The sequence below is a fragment of the Buteo buteo genome, chromosome 16 (assembly GCF_964188355.1).
Source record: "Buteo buteo chromosome 16, bButBut1.hap1.1, whole genome shotgun sequence".
NCBI lineage: Eukaryota > Metazoa > Chordata > Aves > Accipitriformes > Accipitridae > Buteo > Buteo buteo.
Window position 1 is genome coordinate 12,113,280 of NC_134186.1, and position 17,024 is coordinate 12,130,303.

At 40.1% G+C, this 17,024-nt stretch overlaps 1 protein-coding gene across 1 annotated transcript in view; it reads left to right on the top strand.

Annotated features, from left to right (window-relative positions):
* Positions 1–17,024, top strand: part of LOC142040249 (mucin-5B) — a 44,238-nt gene that overhangs the window by 8,827 nt on the left and 18,387 nt on the right. The window contains exons 8-22 of the mRNA XM_075047875.1: positions 629–746; positions 2,013–2,151; positions 2,751–2,852; positions 3,901–3,970; positions 4,225–4,362; positions 5,047–5,211; positions 6,060–6,154; positions 7,678–7,804; positions 10,867–11,119; positions 12,105–12,157; positions 12,544–12,644; positions 12,941–13,092; positions 14,923–15,061; positions 15,785–15,895; positions 16,638–16,817. Coding sequence (XP_074903976.1) covers positions 629–746; positions 2,013–2,151; positions 2,751–2,852; positions 3,901–3,970; positions 4,225–4,362; positions 5,047–5,211; positions 6,060–6,154; positions 7,678–7,804; positions 10,867–11,119; positions 12,105–12,157; positions 12,544–12,644; positions 12,941–13,092; positions 14,923–15,061; positions 15,785–15,895; positions 16,638–16,817 — 1,943 coding nt within the window. The remainder of the gene's footprint in view (positions 1–628; positions 747–2,012; positions 2,152–2,750; positions 2,853–3,900; positions 3,971–4,224; positions 4,363–5,046; positions 5,212–6,059; positions 6,155–7,677; positions 7,805–10,866; positions 11,120–12,104; positions 12,158–12,543; positions 12,645–12,940; positions 13,093–14,922; positions 15,062–15,784; positions 15,896–16,637; positions 16,818–17,024) is intronic.

Sequence of the window (17,024 nt, forward strand, 5' to 3'; positions counted from 1 at the left end):
ATACTGTTTCTTTTAGCATAATTTAACAACTTCTCAGAAGAACCAGTTCTCTAAAGTTCCTGACACTGGAGGAGGGGAGGGAAAGATTTCTAAGGACTAGACAGAAAAAAATGGTACAGGTGTGGAAGGAGGAGAGCTGTTCTTTAGAGAGTAAGAATGCAGGTGAAGATGTCTGCTGAGGTGCCTCCCTGTTATGAGGCTAGATCTTGCTGTAGATTAAGTCACGTGTAATATAAATGCATTGCCAGATATGTGCATTTGTTAAGTTTGCACATGAAGTAGAGGCTAAGATGAGGGTCTGATTTCTGTTAGATTCACTATTAGGAAAGGATGGAAACTAGCTCACCTCCTTGCAATCTGGCACTTGATAATTGGGCTCACAGTGACAAAATCCAGTAGCATGCAGAAATATTCTTTGGGTTTTGCGTTGCTTTCATTTGAGCTCCAGTAAGAAATGTTTCCCATCCATTAACACCTGAAAGGGCCTGGTGGGTGTTTTCCTTAAGACATATCCCATTCATTTACAGAAATGTTGAATGAGCCAGAGTTTTTTCCTTACTCTAATCTTCCTTGATGGTGTTTCCCAGACTCACCAAAGGAATATTAACTAGCCAATGTGTCTGAACAGGAACTATCCTGGACGACCTCGGTGGCAAAAAATGCATCCCCAGAGACAGCTGCCCCTGTATGTTTCAAGGCAAAGTCTACTCATCTGGAGGGATGTACTCCACTCCCTGCCAAAACTGGTACTGTTGTGAACTTGATTGCACTAACAAGGCAGAGGCATTTATCTCAGAGTGCTGATGAGTTGCATTCTGTTCTTTTCTCCTTTTTTTTTTTTCCTATTCCTAACATTTGTCTTAAATAATAATGCAAAATCTGGGTCTGAATTTCAACAGTACAGGAAAACTTAGATGTAGTCCTCAACCTCACATAGTTACCACCCTCACTTGGAACTGCCAGCAAAAACTGAGCTCAGTATTTAAGAATGCAGGAAAATGAGACTCTTCACTGGTTAGTTCAGAGGCATTGGCCACTAAAGTGAGGCAAGGAGTCATGCCATGTTAATGAGTTACATTTCCAGTCACGTCTAGATCTACAAAAGGCTGTTTCAAGGCCTGGATCTCAAAAGTCCTGATCCTTGAGAATGATTTGATTTAGAAAAAACCTGTAGCTTGAACCCATCTCTACTCTGCACTAGTGAAAGGTGATAAGACCTCAGGTATATTATTCTCAAAACAGTTTTATTTCTTACTCTGATATCACTTAGTGAATGAACAGTCATATGTGTTATTTGAGCTCCTGTGACACAGCATCATTTCTTGACCATAGGCCTAACCTCTACTATAGGGAGGAACAAAATATGCTGTCATGCATGGTGGGGTAGGTCAGATGTTCTGAAAACCCCTTTGGATGGAATATTTCCTGCATTTTGAGGAAATACTCCTCAAACCTGCAATTCTGAGCAACTGAACTTGATGGGCTCTGGGTGGTTCCCACCTAGCCACATTCTCACTCAGTCCTCACAAAGCCTGAGCTGATGTGGCTAGGCTGTTCCCCTCTTGTGTGCACAGCTCTAAGAATTGTAACTGCTCATTATCTCACGTCCTCCACAATTAGTTGCTGAACAGTTGCATCAGCAACTTGCTGAGCAGTTGCATCAGTAGTACAAAATGTTGCAAGATCCTGCTTGAAGAGGTTCTTTCTTTAAAAAGTCAAGTAAACAATTTAGGCCCTGAAAAACATTTCTTGCTTGACCAACTCAGTGTCTTTCTGAAGGAGCTAGTTTGAAGCCCAATGCAGTTAACTCTGTCATTGAGTGGCATTGAACCTTCACATTGTAAGGGCCTAATACAGAGTCTTCCTCCCACAGGGATTTAACAAGTAGCTGGATAACAAGCTAAAAAACCAAAGAGAGTGTAGTCTGTGCAGATTCAGATACAGATGTTATCTCACCATTGCTCCTTTAAAGCTATGTTTATTCTAACTACTCCTTTTTGGGTTTTGTACAGTACTTGCAAAGGAGGCCACTGGAGCTGTATCTCTCTGCCTTGTTCTGGCAGTTGCAGTATAGATGGAGGATTCCATATAACAACATTCGATAACAAGAGATTCAATTTTCACGGCAACTGCCATTATGTCTTAGCTAAGGTATGAACAATCTCCCTTTTCACTCCTAAATCTCTTGAGTAGTATAAGGGATTAAGCTGTGCTGGAGCTTTATATTACTTAATTTAATTAAATGGCACCAATCCACCAAAGCACTTCAACACATGATCAGCCTTAAACCCCATAAATTTTCCCATTTGCAATGGATTGCAAGTCAATTGCGTGATGTTTAGCATCAAAGTTTTGCAGCTTCAAATTAGTTTTACATCTTTTTTTTTTTAATGAATTAATTTTCTTAGTCAATGTATTAGTGTTGATTTGAAAGCTGAAGCTTTCTTCACATATGACTGTCAAAAGGAAGTGGATGAGCAAAAACTCCTGCAAAAAGATTGAATTCCACATGACTGTCTGCAAATACACAATTCACACAGGTTGATAGCAAGGAAACAGAGTGCAGAGGAAAGGCAGTGAACATTATTGATTTTGGCAATGAAATAAAGCAGTTTACAGTTAGAGATTAAATGCCCTAGTTCTTTCATTATTCCATTTTAGCCTTTCAGAGACACCTTTTTTCTCTTCTAGCTCACTTCCTGTAACGTGCTAACAATGTCTGCAAATTCCTTTTTTTCGCGTCTTTTCAGAATACTGATGACACATTTGTGGTGATTGGAGAGATCATCCAGTGTGGGACATCAAAGACAATGACTTGCTTAAAGAATGTATTAGTCACACTAGGAAGAACTGTAAGTTACTTGCTTTAACTAGTGATACATAATATGTCACTTTTATTTAGGTTCAAAGATGGGATTTCTCTAACACTGTGGGCTCATTTTGGTCTGTTGCAGTCCTGAGACTGTAAGATTAATACCAGCAGATGATGCAGTGCGTATGTTTATTGGTTTTGTTCTATGAGAGTGATTTCCTTTCCAGTTCTTTTGGATTCTGGCTTTTCCATTTTCTCTAGAGGGAGATGGCTAAAACTTATCCTTGTCAGCTTTCCCTCTCTTTTTCATGACTTCAAACTTTTTCACTTGTTTCTTTATGAAAGATTGAGATTCCTACAAGGAAAGATCCCCTTCTTTTTACAATTGTTCTGAGTTCTGAGGTTTTTCCTGATGAAATGAGTAAAGTAGCAGAATTTTCCAAATGAAGGCCAGAGGCTTCTCCTGCTGAAGATTATGCCATAATTCAAACTGAATTCAGTGGAAGCTGAATTAGGGCTGGTATTTATGCACTCCTGAAGTTATACAGATTCATTCTGTCCATGTGGTATTTAACTGGTGCAGTCCTAAACTTTTTAGGAGAACCAACACCGTAACCTCCTTCTATAGTCAATAAAGGAAGATGGGGATCTCCAAAGGACAACTCAGCCCACCTAAGGTATGAGGTGTTCTTCTGGAGGGGCCTGTCTCCCTCCATTGACTACTGAGGGAGTTTGAGCCAGATAGCTCTCGTTTTGGGTATGTTACATTTCCAATGAGATGGATCCAAACCTACACGTAACATCTCACATGCAGTTCTCAAAAAGATAAGTAACCTCTTAGGTATGTGAGAGCACTTAATCAAAGCTGTTGCTTACAGAGAGGGTTTTTCATTTTTTGTTATGGCCTAGAGGTTTGCTCTATGTTACTCTATGGCATCAAGACACTAAGTTACATTGACCACAGAGGGGATGATGTTTTGAAGATGCTACTTCTTAGTGCTTAATGAAGCTTGTCAGGTTGCTGTTGTCTGTCTCATGTCATATGCATTCACTACTGTGGGCTTTTTCTTTTTCCTTTTTCCCTGCAGACTATAAAAATATGTTCCTGTGGAAATATCTACATGAACAATTTCATTGTGAAGCTGCCAATAAGCAAAGGTAAATGTCCTTCTTCACATCTTCCCCAGACTAGCCTACTTCTATTTACAGAGAGATTCCTGCTCTTTTCTCCGAAAATAACATAATCCTGCTCATTGTTAGGTCATTTGACTTAGGTGGAAACTAGGTCTGGGACTCCCTGGGAATTCCTGTGTTACACTGGATGCACTGGTAAATGGAAGTTCCTGTTTACTCAGCTTCATAAAGATTTGCAGGTGCATGCACTTTTTTTTTTTTCTTTTTTTCCTCTTTAGATGGCATCACCATCTTCAGACCCTCTACATTTTTCATCAAAATCTTAAGCTCAACTGGAGTACATATTCGAGTGCAAATGAAACCTGTAATGCAGCTCTCCATAACAGTTGACCATTCTTATCAGAATCGCACATCTGGTAGGACTTATCATGCTTTTTCAGTTTGCTCTTAAACTGAGTTACAGCTGCTTGTCTATCACGTTAAGTGAACAAATTATTTGATTTTATATTGACTTTGGTATGTTAGAAGCCCTGGTTAAATCTATAGCCTTCCTGAAACAAAACATTAGCTGAACCCTTCAATTTGCTGAAGAAAATTAGAAAATCTCTGTGATGTTTCGTGTGTGCAGGTCTTTTAGACTTTATCTGTAAAAGCAGGCCTTCATCAGAGACTTGTGAGATGCAGACTATGTTCTTGGTTTTGCCACCAACCTCCTGTTACATCATTTAAGCTTTTTGTATTCCTGTTTCCTATCTGTGGAATGGGATTACATCCTGTCCCTCTGATCCATTTTGTTTTGCTTTTGTGATTTCCTTTGCTTATAAGCCTTTGGGGAAGGCACTACTCTGTCGGTCAGTGCTTAATGAAGCACATTTAAGCAGCTTCCAGTCTCAGTGCTATCACTAAGTGCTACTGTAATGCAGAAAAATAATAATTACACTCTAAAGACAGGGTCCTGTCTGATTTGTGGGAACATCAGGAAGTCTCTGAAGGAAAATGGGCTTCTGTCAGGCAAGGTCCATTATAGAGCTAAGAGTGTTCATCTAGAAGTAGTGATTTCTTCTTTTCTTTTGCCTCCGCTGCCCCCCCCCCCCCCCAAGGTCTTTGTGGCAATTTCAATAACATCCAGACTGATGACTTCAGAACAGTCACTGGAGCTGTGGAAGATTCAGCTTCTGCTTTTGGTAACTCATGGAAAACTAGAGCCAGCTGTTTTGATGTTGAGGACAGCTTTGAAGATCCTTGTTCAAACAGCATCGATAAAGGTAGCAGGCTTTCCATGCCTGGTTTATCAGTGCTAAATAATTTTCACATGATGGATGACCAAAAAAGATTTAGAAATCTCATAAACATCAAAAGCCACTGCATTTGAAGCTATTACTAGAGAGAACACACTGGGTTTTGCAGATCTTTAAGGTGACAGCTTTGCTTTTAAAACAAAAACACTGCACTGCTAGAGAAAGCCAACACCTTCGTCACTGATGACTTGAAAAACACACACAGCATCAATGAGAACAATTTAGGTTTAAGGCAGAACATAGTTGGTTGTCAATATTTGGGCAAGATCTTAATCCAATCTACAGCTGTGCTGAAGTCAAAAGGAGTAAGTTATCAACAGTACTGACTTCTTCAGCAAGCATTGTACTGTACTAGTTGCCCTGTCTGGTTTCTCACTTTGACTAGGTTTAGATATATATAGGATTCAGACTGTACTCTCCTACTTATTGTCACATGTAATTAAAGCTGCAGCTCATAGCCACAGCTCACTGATTATTACATGCTTGGTGTTATTGCTTGACTATGAGGAATTATCTGACTGTAAAGAATTAGGAAAGTTAGATGGAAAATGGGGAGTTTTTGCAGATGTTCTGCAAATCCAGACCCTGAAATAATGTTAGTACTTGGAAGGTAAAACCTTTCTTTTAGGGGGATGGCTGGTCACCCATCCAACTAAGCTTATCACCTTGATATGTTAATGTCCAGTATTTCCTTCTGGCTTTATCTGAACACTTCAAGACATTGAAGTGTTTTGTGTGATACCTGATAAGAATATTGATTCATATAGTAATGTGATTCAAGTGATTATGGACAATGATTTTTTTTCCCACTTCAGAAAAATTTGCCCAGCATTGGTGTGCTCTTCTGTCTAACACAAACAGTGTGTTTGCTGCCTGCCATTCTGTTGTAGAACCTTCTGTGTACATCAAGGTAAGGCACTGGTCTAAATGGGTGGTTTAATCTAGTCCAGAGACTGATCTGCCATGAAGGTAGTCTGGCCTAGGGGAGTGAAACAGGTTACAGTAATGCCTGTTTGCAAAGAAGTTCACTGATGCTGATGAGAAAAATAACAACATGAGAGTTTAAGCAAGATACAATTGGACTTTCTTGGCTGCAGCCCTGAAAATATTAAGTGACTGCCATCACTGACAGTTCTGTTGCATGATCCAGAAGCAAAATAAGAAAATATGGGTTTGCTGTTCTTGAAAACTGTTCACTCTCTGAGAAGCCAAATCAGTTTTTCTGTGTGGAATTGAACTGAGAGTTTTTTCGGCCCCATGGATTCCCTCTGACTTGGTTTAAAATTCACATAGGGGGAGAATATATACTATATTTACAATCTTTATGTCCCATTTATTACTGTGGAATCATGTTAGTCTCCTTATACTTAGAATGCAAGAAGTTGCCCATAAGTACTCTTGGCGTACAGCTCTATAATGCTGTTGAGGAAGTTGGCTGAGCTAGAGAGTTACTGCATTTATGTGAATAATAAAGAAGTTTCTGCAAAAATGCGGAAGATCCATGTAGGGGGTATGTGTGATACAACTTACTGAGAAAATACCTGAGCCTGAAATTTTGTCTAAAATACAATGTCTTCAGATACTTTTAAAAATATGGCTCATGTTTTGCCTCTCCCAAGTTTCCCTCAGAAAATATATCTGCTTGAGAATTCAAGTTAACTATAAGTGAAATAGGAATTTGCCATTTTCAATTAAGAAAAAGTAATAACCACTTTCTTATGCATATGTCTGTTACTCCTGTTGATCTCATCAGATTTTTAACCATGATTCACGGAAGTATTTTCCATGACATCAGTAATGTCAGGATAAGTCACCATCTGTGCAGTATGACCCTGCTGCCCTTGAGTGACTGGCTGTATCTGGGTTCTTCTGTCCAGCCAACCAATTAAAAGAACTTTAGATTTAAATCCCTTTTATGCTTACCTAACTAGTTCTTTAGATGTCATTACATATGATTTCCTATTAAACCATCTTCTGTTGTGCATCTGTCATTTAATTGGGGGTATCTTACCTACACACTAGATAGGTACACAGGTGCCAGTCATCGCTGTGCAATATTTTCAGTTCTGTATATTGTCAGATTACATATTTTGACATGTCCTAGATTGTGCATCCTCATGGGAAGCTGGTATGGATATTTCTTAGGGCTTTAATGAAGTACAGGTGCCCTATCATTCTTATTATTCATCTATTAATGAGTGTTAGATGCAACATCATTGCAGTTACATGACTGTAATTGATTTCCTATTTCTCAGGTTTGCATAGTATTTCATTAGCATACATTTTCTCTTAGAGATATTACAAATTAAGTTTCATTGGTAATAATACTTTTTCAAAAACATATTGGTTGACCACTTTTTGAATTGTTATATGTTTCCCTGTTTCTTCTGAGAGCTGGGCATAATAATACACATGTCCTTTTCTGTCCCCTAGAAATGTATGTATGACACCTGTAATGCTGAGAAGAGTGAAGTTGCACTGTGTAGTGTGCTCTCTACTTATTCCAGAGACTGTGCTGCAGCAGGCATGTCCCTGAAGGGCTGGAGGCAGGGCATCTGTGGTATGCATCCCAAAATACCTTGGGTAGGGATATGGGGGAACAGCTTCAGGAGAGCCCGGTCTGCGGCAGTCTGTATCCTTTGTGCTTAGTCATCAAGTTAGTGGGTCTTTGAAAAAGAGAATAAGCATGTATTCTATAAAAAAATTCTGCTTGCCAAAATCAGTTCATGTCCACTTCATGCTCTTATGATGCACATTCCTTGTGTAAAATATTAGGTAAGTTCAGTACTCAGAGAAGCAAAAGAGTATAAGGTGTATTAATCAAATCACAACAAGGCATTGCAATTAGGTTAGTTTTGACCACACAGGCCTCCCCATGTATTTTATTTCTGATATCTTTTTTGCAGTTCATCTCAGCCCTCTTATCTCAGACGTTGCCCTTACAAATGGTATCACTCACATTAACTGCATTTTTTCCACATTACAGTAAAGTAGTAGTGGTTTTAAATAAATACATATTAGTGATATCTGAGAATGTGGATTTTCAGCTCAGGACTATCTAACACATGAACAAAAGTTTCTTGGACATACACATTGTCACTAAATCCTGGGTTTGGAGTCCACATGTGTATATATTTATCTTTAGCACTGCCACAATTTGTTATGAGGTGGTATCAGAGCTGAGAATAAAACTCACAAGTCCCAGCTTCTGAATTTTACTTCAACTTTTCCATTTTTCCACTGATGATCAGATAGTTCAAGTAAGATTTGCGTATATCAACAAAAAAATTCTTGACTAATAACACATCTGAACAGGAAACATAACAACAATTATTTTTATGCAGCTTTGATGCAGCTATGATCTATTTAATTGCCTGACTTAGAGGTTAGCTGGGATATTTAATAGAAACAAACAATGTAACCAATATAGTGCTTTGCTGAGGACATTTAAGATTGCAGTAAGAACAATTTAGCAAACCTGTGCTGAAAAAATTCGAAGGGAACACAGTGTAGTCCACAGCAAATTATCCTAGAATCATGCAGATTTATGTACTAGACACAGTGTCTGTTTATTGAAAGCTTTGTTATTGACATAGAATTGCTGACATTTTTTATGCCAAAGCGAGACTTGTTTGCAGCATGGGTTAGACTGAAATCTGTGGACAGTGGGCAATATTGACTCAGTGCACTAACCCTGGGAAAAAAATGCTAATAGCTTAATCAACACAATCATTTTAGGCCTTATTTAAGAAGAAATAATCTTTTGGGAACATAACCGTGATAAGATTGAAGGTTGCGCTATTCATGAGTGAAAAAATAAATGGGCCAGAACAATCATTCTTAGTGGTCTGTCCCATTGCGGGGGTTGGAAAGGCCCTTTCAGCTCCTGCAGCTGTGTCCAGCTGTGCCAGGCTGCAGGCAGCATCTAGGTTATATCCTAAAGGGATGTCTACATAACAGTCAGTAGAGCATATGAAGTAAGCAAATCCTACTAGCTAACTGTTGGCAGTGCGTGTATGTGACACAATCTTTAGTGGAAGCATGAACCATTACTTGGGTTACTGGTTACCCAGAAGACTGTTGGGGTTAGTAGCCGCTGCTAAGTCATGGTACTGTTTTTCTAGTGCTCCTTGTGCAAGCTAGCTTGAAGCTATCTTTGGTATGCTCATGTTATCTGCACTCATGCCACCAGTCGTGAGGTATGTAATCTAAGATTACAAATCTGTGACCATGAGTACTATAATCAAATAACCTTTTTCTTACCTGATCTCGCTTTGCCAAAATTGATCTTTTTCCTCTATGAAAAATTGAAGGGAGAAAGTAAACACATTATTTTACTGCATTAATAGCTAACAGTCGAGACACTCATTCAGGTAAATCTGATGTAAACTCATGTTCAACATCTTTTTTAATATCTTTCTTATTTGGCCTATTTTGATTTATGAATACCACTTGCTGCATCTTCATAGTATGCCTATAACGTAGGAGAATATGGCCTGCTCAATTTATACATGGGATATTGTGTCTGCTCCAGCTAAGACCAGGAAACCAACTGGTTTTTGTTGGTGGAGGTGGTGGTTTTGAATGTGTACACAAACCTAGCACACTAGCTAATCTAAGAAAGTGTACTGTGGTCATGGACTGGAAAACCATACAGACCTTTGTTTAAGCATGGAACCTAGCGCTGATATGGTGATAACATTGCTGCAAAGTTGATTAGCACAATTGCCCATGAACAGCTCCCCTGTAACTTCTAGTACATCTGTGTGTATCCGAAAAAACAGCTGTGGGGTTAAATCTGTGGATGTGAGTTAGAAAGAGGTCCAAGATGACTAGATCCCCAGTTCTCATTGAATTTCAGAGGAATCTGGATGCCAGGTTTTCTTGAAAACCACAACCTTAATGCAGGTGATATTTCCTGACAAAATTTGATGTCTTCCCTATGGGTCACTACTGCAGATTTTATGGCAGAGTTTTGAAGGTGTTGTTTCTTGGTAGGCTGTGAAAATTAACCAGCATTTCGCCATCTTACAGGGTCAGTTGAGCTCTTCCTTTAGATTTTGGTATTTAACTTTTGGTCCACCCAGTGATCTTAAAACCTGTTGTTTCTCATTTCCCCAGAGGATGACAACAAGAGTTTTCCTCAAGACATCTATAAGAATTCAAACACACTTTCTTTGATAGCATCAGATGATTAGCAGATTTCCTTGGCACTGCCCACTTAATGTCAAAATTTACCCCTTACAAAATATACTCATTTCTTAAATTATTTCCAGCCAAAGAAATCATTAGTAAAGGACAGAAAATTAATTTTTAATGACAAGGACAAGTCAGAAGTTATTGGTTTCAGTTCTTGGAATAAGATAGAAATGTAAATTGTAAAAAGTATAAAATTATACTGATTCCCTTATTCAGTCAAGATATACCCTGCGGAGTATTTCAGTATTCAGTGTCACGTAGTTTAGGCTATGGGAGCAGAATTCCCCTAGACCACTGGGGGACAAGGTCTTCTAGTTTGAAAAAAGCACATTTATGGCTACCAACACGCAGAAAGCTGCATCAACAGCATGAACGATGATTGCACAGAGAAGGCCATACATCCATTTTATTTCTCTTGCAAAGATCCCTCTGAGGAGTGTCCTGAGACTATGGTTTATAACTATAGCGTGAAGTACTGTAACCAGTCTTGCCGCTCACTGGATGAACCTGATCCGCTGTGTAAAGTTCAGATTGCTCCTATGGAGGGCTGTGGTTGCCCTGAAGGGACCTACCTCAATGATGAGGAGGAATGTGTAACTCCAGATGACTGTCCCTGCTACTACAAAGGCAAGATTGTTCAACCTGGCAACTCCTTCCAAGAGGACAAACTGATGTGGTAAGATGCTCTGATGATGCAGAGGCTGCATACCTAGGGGATGTCAGGGCTCATTAGAATAATGACAAATTTCTCCTAGATTGTACCAAAGCAAATATTCCCCTGGCAGGAAGTGCAGCCACAGCAAAGGTTAAGATCCTATATTCCTGCTAGCAAACAAGAATCTGAAAACATGTTAAGCAGAGTAAAGTTTGCAATCTGTTTCTCTGCAAAGTTCATTGCTGTGTAAAAAATACCCATATACAGTGGGAGCAAGTTTTCTAAAAGACAGGGGCCTTAGGGGAGTTTCTGGCTTTGAAATGAAAAAGCAAAGCAAAAACCACCCTCCAACACACCATCCTGCAGACTATTTAAAGAATAAAAATGGTCCAGGAAAAAAAAAACTCAAATCTCAGTTTTTAAACTGAGTTTTTTAAAAAGAGAGACAGAGAGAGAGAAATTTGGTGGTAAATACTAAAAATAACATAATTAATTTGCATCTGCAGTGAAAAACAATCGTCATTTTCTCATTTTCAACCAGTTCAGGGCAGCAATGCAAACAAATTCCAGGGGAAGGCTGTTTTATTCAAACAATTTATTTGTGCATTTAGATGTCTACGTGTTTTCTCTCTCTCTTCCAACTCCCATATTTTTTTCTTAGGATTCTAGACTACTTTGTAAACACAGATTCATTTAGTAATGTAAGAAGTCTCTTATTTAAGAAAGTATGAGTGTCATCTCACGGAGATGCTTAGGAAAAACTTGATTTAGAGAAAACACACATTAAACCAGTGGCAGATGAAGGAAGAGTATTTAAGAGCTGGGTGTCTTAATCTTCCTTCTGGGGATGGTAATTCATGTCTGTGAACCTAATAACTGTACCAAATATTCATTTTGATAGGAATTTGTTATTTGTGTGACTCGTGAAGCTTTGCAGTGCCTTTCTCTCTAGTGAGAGAGAAATGTGCAAAGAACTGATATGTTTCATTTTATGGAATCTCTTTAGCAAATGCATTCAAGGAAGATTAGACTGCATTGGAGAAACTGTCCTGGTAAAAGGTGAGATTTTGTTAAATAATGGCATTATGGTGTCAGCTAGTATTTATAAGGTTTTTCTGTGTTATCTCTCACTTCCTGTAATATTTTAGTATTCTGCACATTTTTGCCTTCTCCCTGAAATGGGCTGGTTATTGCTAATAGTTGTCTTTGTAAAAATGTCACCAGACTTGCTGAATTCTTTAAAAGATGAAAAAATTTCCTAAAGCGTAGAAGTTATCTGCCTCCTTCTCCCCACACTGTTGGTGGGCAGAAGCAAAAGCTAATAGAACTGTAAATGAGAGACACATGCTGCCCTCTGAAATGTTCCACCCTGTTTTACAATTGCTGGTGGCATCCTTACTGTTTTCACTAAATTACCTTCCTAAAATGTTTTCTTCCTCCTATAGATTGCCCAGCTCCTATGTATTACTTCAACTGCAGCTCTGCAGGTCCTGGTGCGATTGGATCAGAGTGTCAGAAAAGTTGTAAGACACAGGATATGCACTGTGTAAGGTCTTCACTTCCTAGCAGGAGCATGGGACAACATGATTAAGCATGTATGATTGTCCTTGACAAACGCTGACGGTAACATGTTACGCCATTCACGGACCAACTACTTTACTGATAACACAGCAGCTATAGCTACCCATGTAGCTGTGTTACTTGTAGTTTGATTGTCACTAACAGTTATAGGATTTTTTAAAAATATCCAAAAGTTTGGCATCCAGAGCTAGCACTGCTGCTGGTTCCCTGTACTTTCTGGGCATTAACGAGTTGCCTTGTGCTGTATCTTTATATATGCAGTATGTCACAGAATGCGTTTCTGGCTGCATGTGTCCCGATGGGCTGGTATTGGATGGCAGCGGAGGATGTATTCCCAAAGATCAATGCCCATGTGTCCATGGAGGACACTTTTATAAACCTGGGGAAACCATCAAAGTGGACTGCAACACATGGTACGTTATTCCAGAGAGCCTTGTTTTATAACAAAGGCTGTTAAAATTGTCAGTGCATAGTAGGCCCGTGGGGCAGGATGTATTTTGAAGCCTTCCTCTTCATCATTAGAGCCATCAGGCTTCTAGTAAAAATACAAGGGGAAACATTTCCTCTCTGCAACATGCTGCATGAGCCTGCACTTGGGGAGAACTAGTACCAAGACCTTCTGTCAAACGATTTCCATCCTTTTCTGCAAACTGCTTCCAGTCCAGCTTTAAAGTACCAGCCTCATCCAGGTTGGTCTGTGGCTGGACATTCTACAAAGGGGAATTGACTCTGTGTCTGTTGGGCACAGCTGAACCCCAGAAAAGGATTGAATTGCAATGATCTTCCAGTGACTTGCAGTGCTTCCAGGTGCATGGTCCTCCAAGAACATAAATTAATGCTCTAGTTGCTCCAATTGCTGGTATAACTCTGCCATAGACTTCACTGTTATTACTCATCAAGGTGAGTAAAATGCTTTGAATCCTTACCCATTATTTAGTAAGGATGAAACTGTATAGTCCTCCCAAGAGGATGCACAGAAAATAAGAGCCAGAAACACTTTGGTCTGATCATCACTGGTACAAGCAATCAAGTTTAACATGTGAAGCCAAACCCTGATAAGCAGTTGTTGATATCACAGAGGCCATTAAGAGGTTTTATTGCAGTGAGGGCTTTGTTTTCTTATGAGAACAAGACACATGGGGGGAAAAAAATTGTAGTCTTTGTGTCAAGTGTATAACAACTAAAATTTTCTGTCTGTGGTTACTGAACTGGAGGTGAAGTTTGTAGAGGTGTGGTGGGTTGACCTTGGCTGGAAGCCAGGTGCCCACCAAGCTGCTCTGTCACTCCCCTTCTCATCAAGACAGGGTGGGGGAGAAAATAAGATGGAAAAAACCTCATGGGTCAAGATAAAGGCAGTTTAATAAAGCAAAAGCAAAGGCCGCGCACAGAGGCAAAGGAAAACAAAAGAATTATTCTCTGCTTTCCATCAGCAGGCGATGTCCAGCCACTTCCCAGGAAGTAGGGCTTCAGTAAGCATAGTGGTTGCTCTGGAAGACAAACGTTGTGATAACGAATGGCCCCACTCCTCCTCCTTTCTCTTAGCTTTTGTTGCTGAGCAGACATGATATAGTATGGAATATCCCTTTGGTCAGTTTGGGTCAGCTGTCCTGGCTGTGTCCCCTCCCAAGATCTTGCCCACCCCAGCCCCAGGTGAGGGGGGAATGTTGGGAGAGACAGCCTTGACGCTGTGCGAGCACTGCTCAGCAGTAGCCAAAACACTGGCATGTTATCAACATCTTTCTAGCTACCAGTACAGAGCACAGCACTATGAGAGCTGCTGTTGGGAAAATTAACTCCATCTCAGCCCAATACACAAGGGAAGACAGGGATAATAATTGGTTCACACCACTGTAGTAAGGAACAGAACCGACCACATGGCACCTCACAGATTAATATTCAGAAATGGTTAAATATTCAGTTCTTCACCTTGAATTTACCTCCTAAATCCCCACTGCCTGCTCCCAGGACTTAATGATTTGAAAGATCTTTGAATGAAAAAAATAAAATAAAAATAGACAAAGTTCAAATATGTCTTGGTAGTAAACATGAACTTTCTGATTAGTAGGCCATCTCATGGCATGGTCACAGAAGAGTTGAGAAGGTAAGTCTGGAAGAGTGAGAGATGATTGCTTTCTTTGAGGTACTGCAAAAGACAAACCTTTTAATTACTCTGCCCCTGTTTGGGGTTAAGGAAAAACCACACTTCGTACCAAGTTTGTGATTCTTCTCATTTCGCCTCCCAGCACCTGTAACAGAAGGCAATGGAACTGCACAGACAATCCCTGCAAGGGAACCTGCACTGTGTATGGAAACGGGCATTACATGAGCTTTGATGGGGAGAAGTTTGATTTCCTGGGAGACTGTGACTATATCCTAGCTCAGGTATCAATTTTTTTCACTTTCCTATCCATATGCTTTTCACAGCTTACACTGTAGGGTTCAGTCTGAGTAATTAAAGATCTATCCCGTGCAAAGTAGTCGACACCAATGAGCCAAGCCTACCCCTTCCTCTTGTTCCTAGAGCAGATAGAGCGAGATTTTCCGTTTAAAAGCAAAGCAATTAACCCTCAGAAGTGACACAAGAGGGCACTGTGTGATCCTAAACGACTAACTCCTGGGCTGGGCAGCCCTTTCCTGATGTCACGCCAGCATCTGCAAGGGAAAGGAGTAGGTGTGGTGTTGAAAAGCTAAGTGTTTCTCTCAGCCATCCAACACTGGCAGTATTTTTGTTGTGACAGAAGCACGTAGAGGTTAATGTGTGAGCCTCAGGTATAATACTTGCATGTAATGAGACAGAACTCAGTGAGACATTTTGCCATCCCCAAATTACAGTTGGTTTTGCTAATTTTAAGAAAAAATATTTTTACCTTTTTGGCTGTGCAGGACTGGTGCTATGAAAAGCTCAGTTTTTTCCTTAGCTTTTCCCTTTGAAATTCCTGGTCAAGTATGAACCTTCCACCAGGTCAGCTGCCACCAGATTCTTCTAAAATGTCCAGAGTTTTGGTGAATAAATAATTGACAAAATAGCAGAAGTCAGATCAGAATGGTTTAAGACTGGTCTAGTTGCCTGAAAATATCTAATACAATGTTATCTATTTTTCTAAGGATTTTTGCCCCAATAACATGGATGCTGGCACCTTCCGAATTGTAATTCAGAACAACGCCTGTGGGAAGTCACTCTCCATCTGCTCCCTAAAGATCACACTGATTTTTGAGGTTTGTCTAGAATTGGTTATAACTGAGGAGCTGCAGTCTTGATTTTGTAGCAGTTAGTGTAGTATCCCCTAATATTCCAACACAGTTGGTGCTAGAGAGTACCTATGGAAGTCGAACAGCCAGAAAGCAGAGGCAGGCAAGCTGGGAAAGTTTTAGGTATTTGGTGTTAACAGGGCTGGACACTTCTGCAGGTGAGGGAATAGGTGCAGGAAGTCAACAGCACTCTATGTATGTGCATGTGTGTGTGTGTTTGCATCTGTGACTTTAGTGGTGTAGGAGTGATGGTAAAGTTTTTAGAGGAGCATGTTTCTGTACCATGATTTGAGCACAGGGCAGATGTAACTACAGAGGGAAGAGCTTCTTCCCTCCAGCTTAGGCTTAGCATTTCCCCAAAGTGCACACAAAAGAGATTTCTCCCATAGTGGGGGGTGAGGGGATAGTAAAACAAAGCAGCATGGCAAGGGGTGTTCTAGCATACCCAATTGCCCGTGCATTCAGGAGCTGCTGTGCCAGCAGAACAGATTTCATCTAGAATGAGGACAATTTCTGTGACTGTGAGGTGTAGACATTTCCCATTGAACTCAGTGGGTCTTGTCTGTGGCTCACATGTCTGGCAGTAGACCAAGATATAGTGTAAAGACTACAGAAAAAGTAAGATGAAGGACAAGAGGCAGAATATCAGTGCTGTTACACTAAGTTTTCTATTCAATTTCCTTTCATGCAATGTATCTGCTCCTTGTAGAGCAGTGAAATCAGGCTCTTGGAAGGAAGAATTCAGGAGATAGCCACTGATCCAGGAGCTGAGAAGAATTACAAAGTGGATCTCAGAGGAGGTTATATTGTGATTGAAACAAATCAAGGGATGAACTTCATGTGGGACCAGAAGACTACTGTTGTTGTTCACGTGGCACCATCTTTCCAGGTATGTATGGGATGGACTGAGAGTTATGATTGCAACCTCAAAGTTATGCATCCAGAACTGGAGCCCCAACTTGAAAAGCAGGGCTTCGGAAAGTATTTGATGCAGTGGACAAGAAGAAGCAAGCAGGCCATGTCTTGTGTTTTATTTCATTGTTCAGTCAGTATGAAACACTCTAGAATATTTGGAGCTAGAAGTAAAGCCAGACAC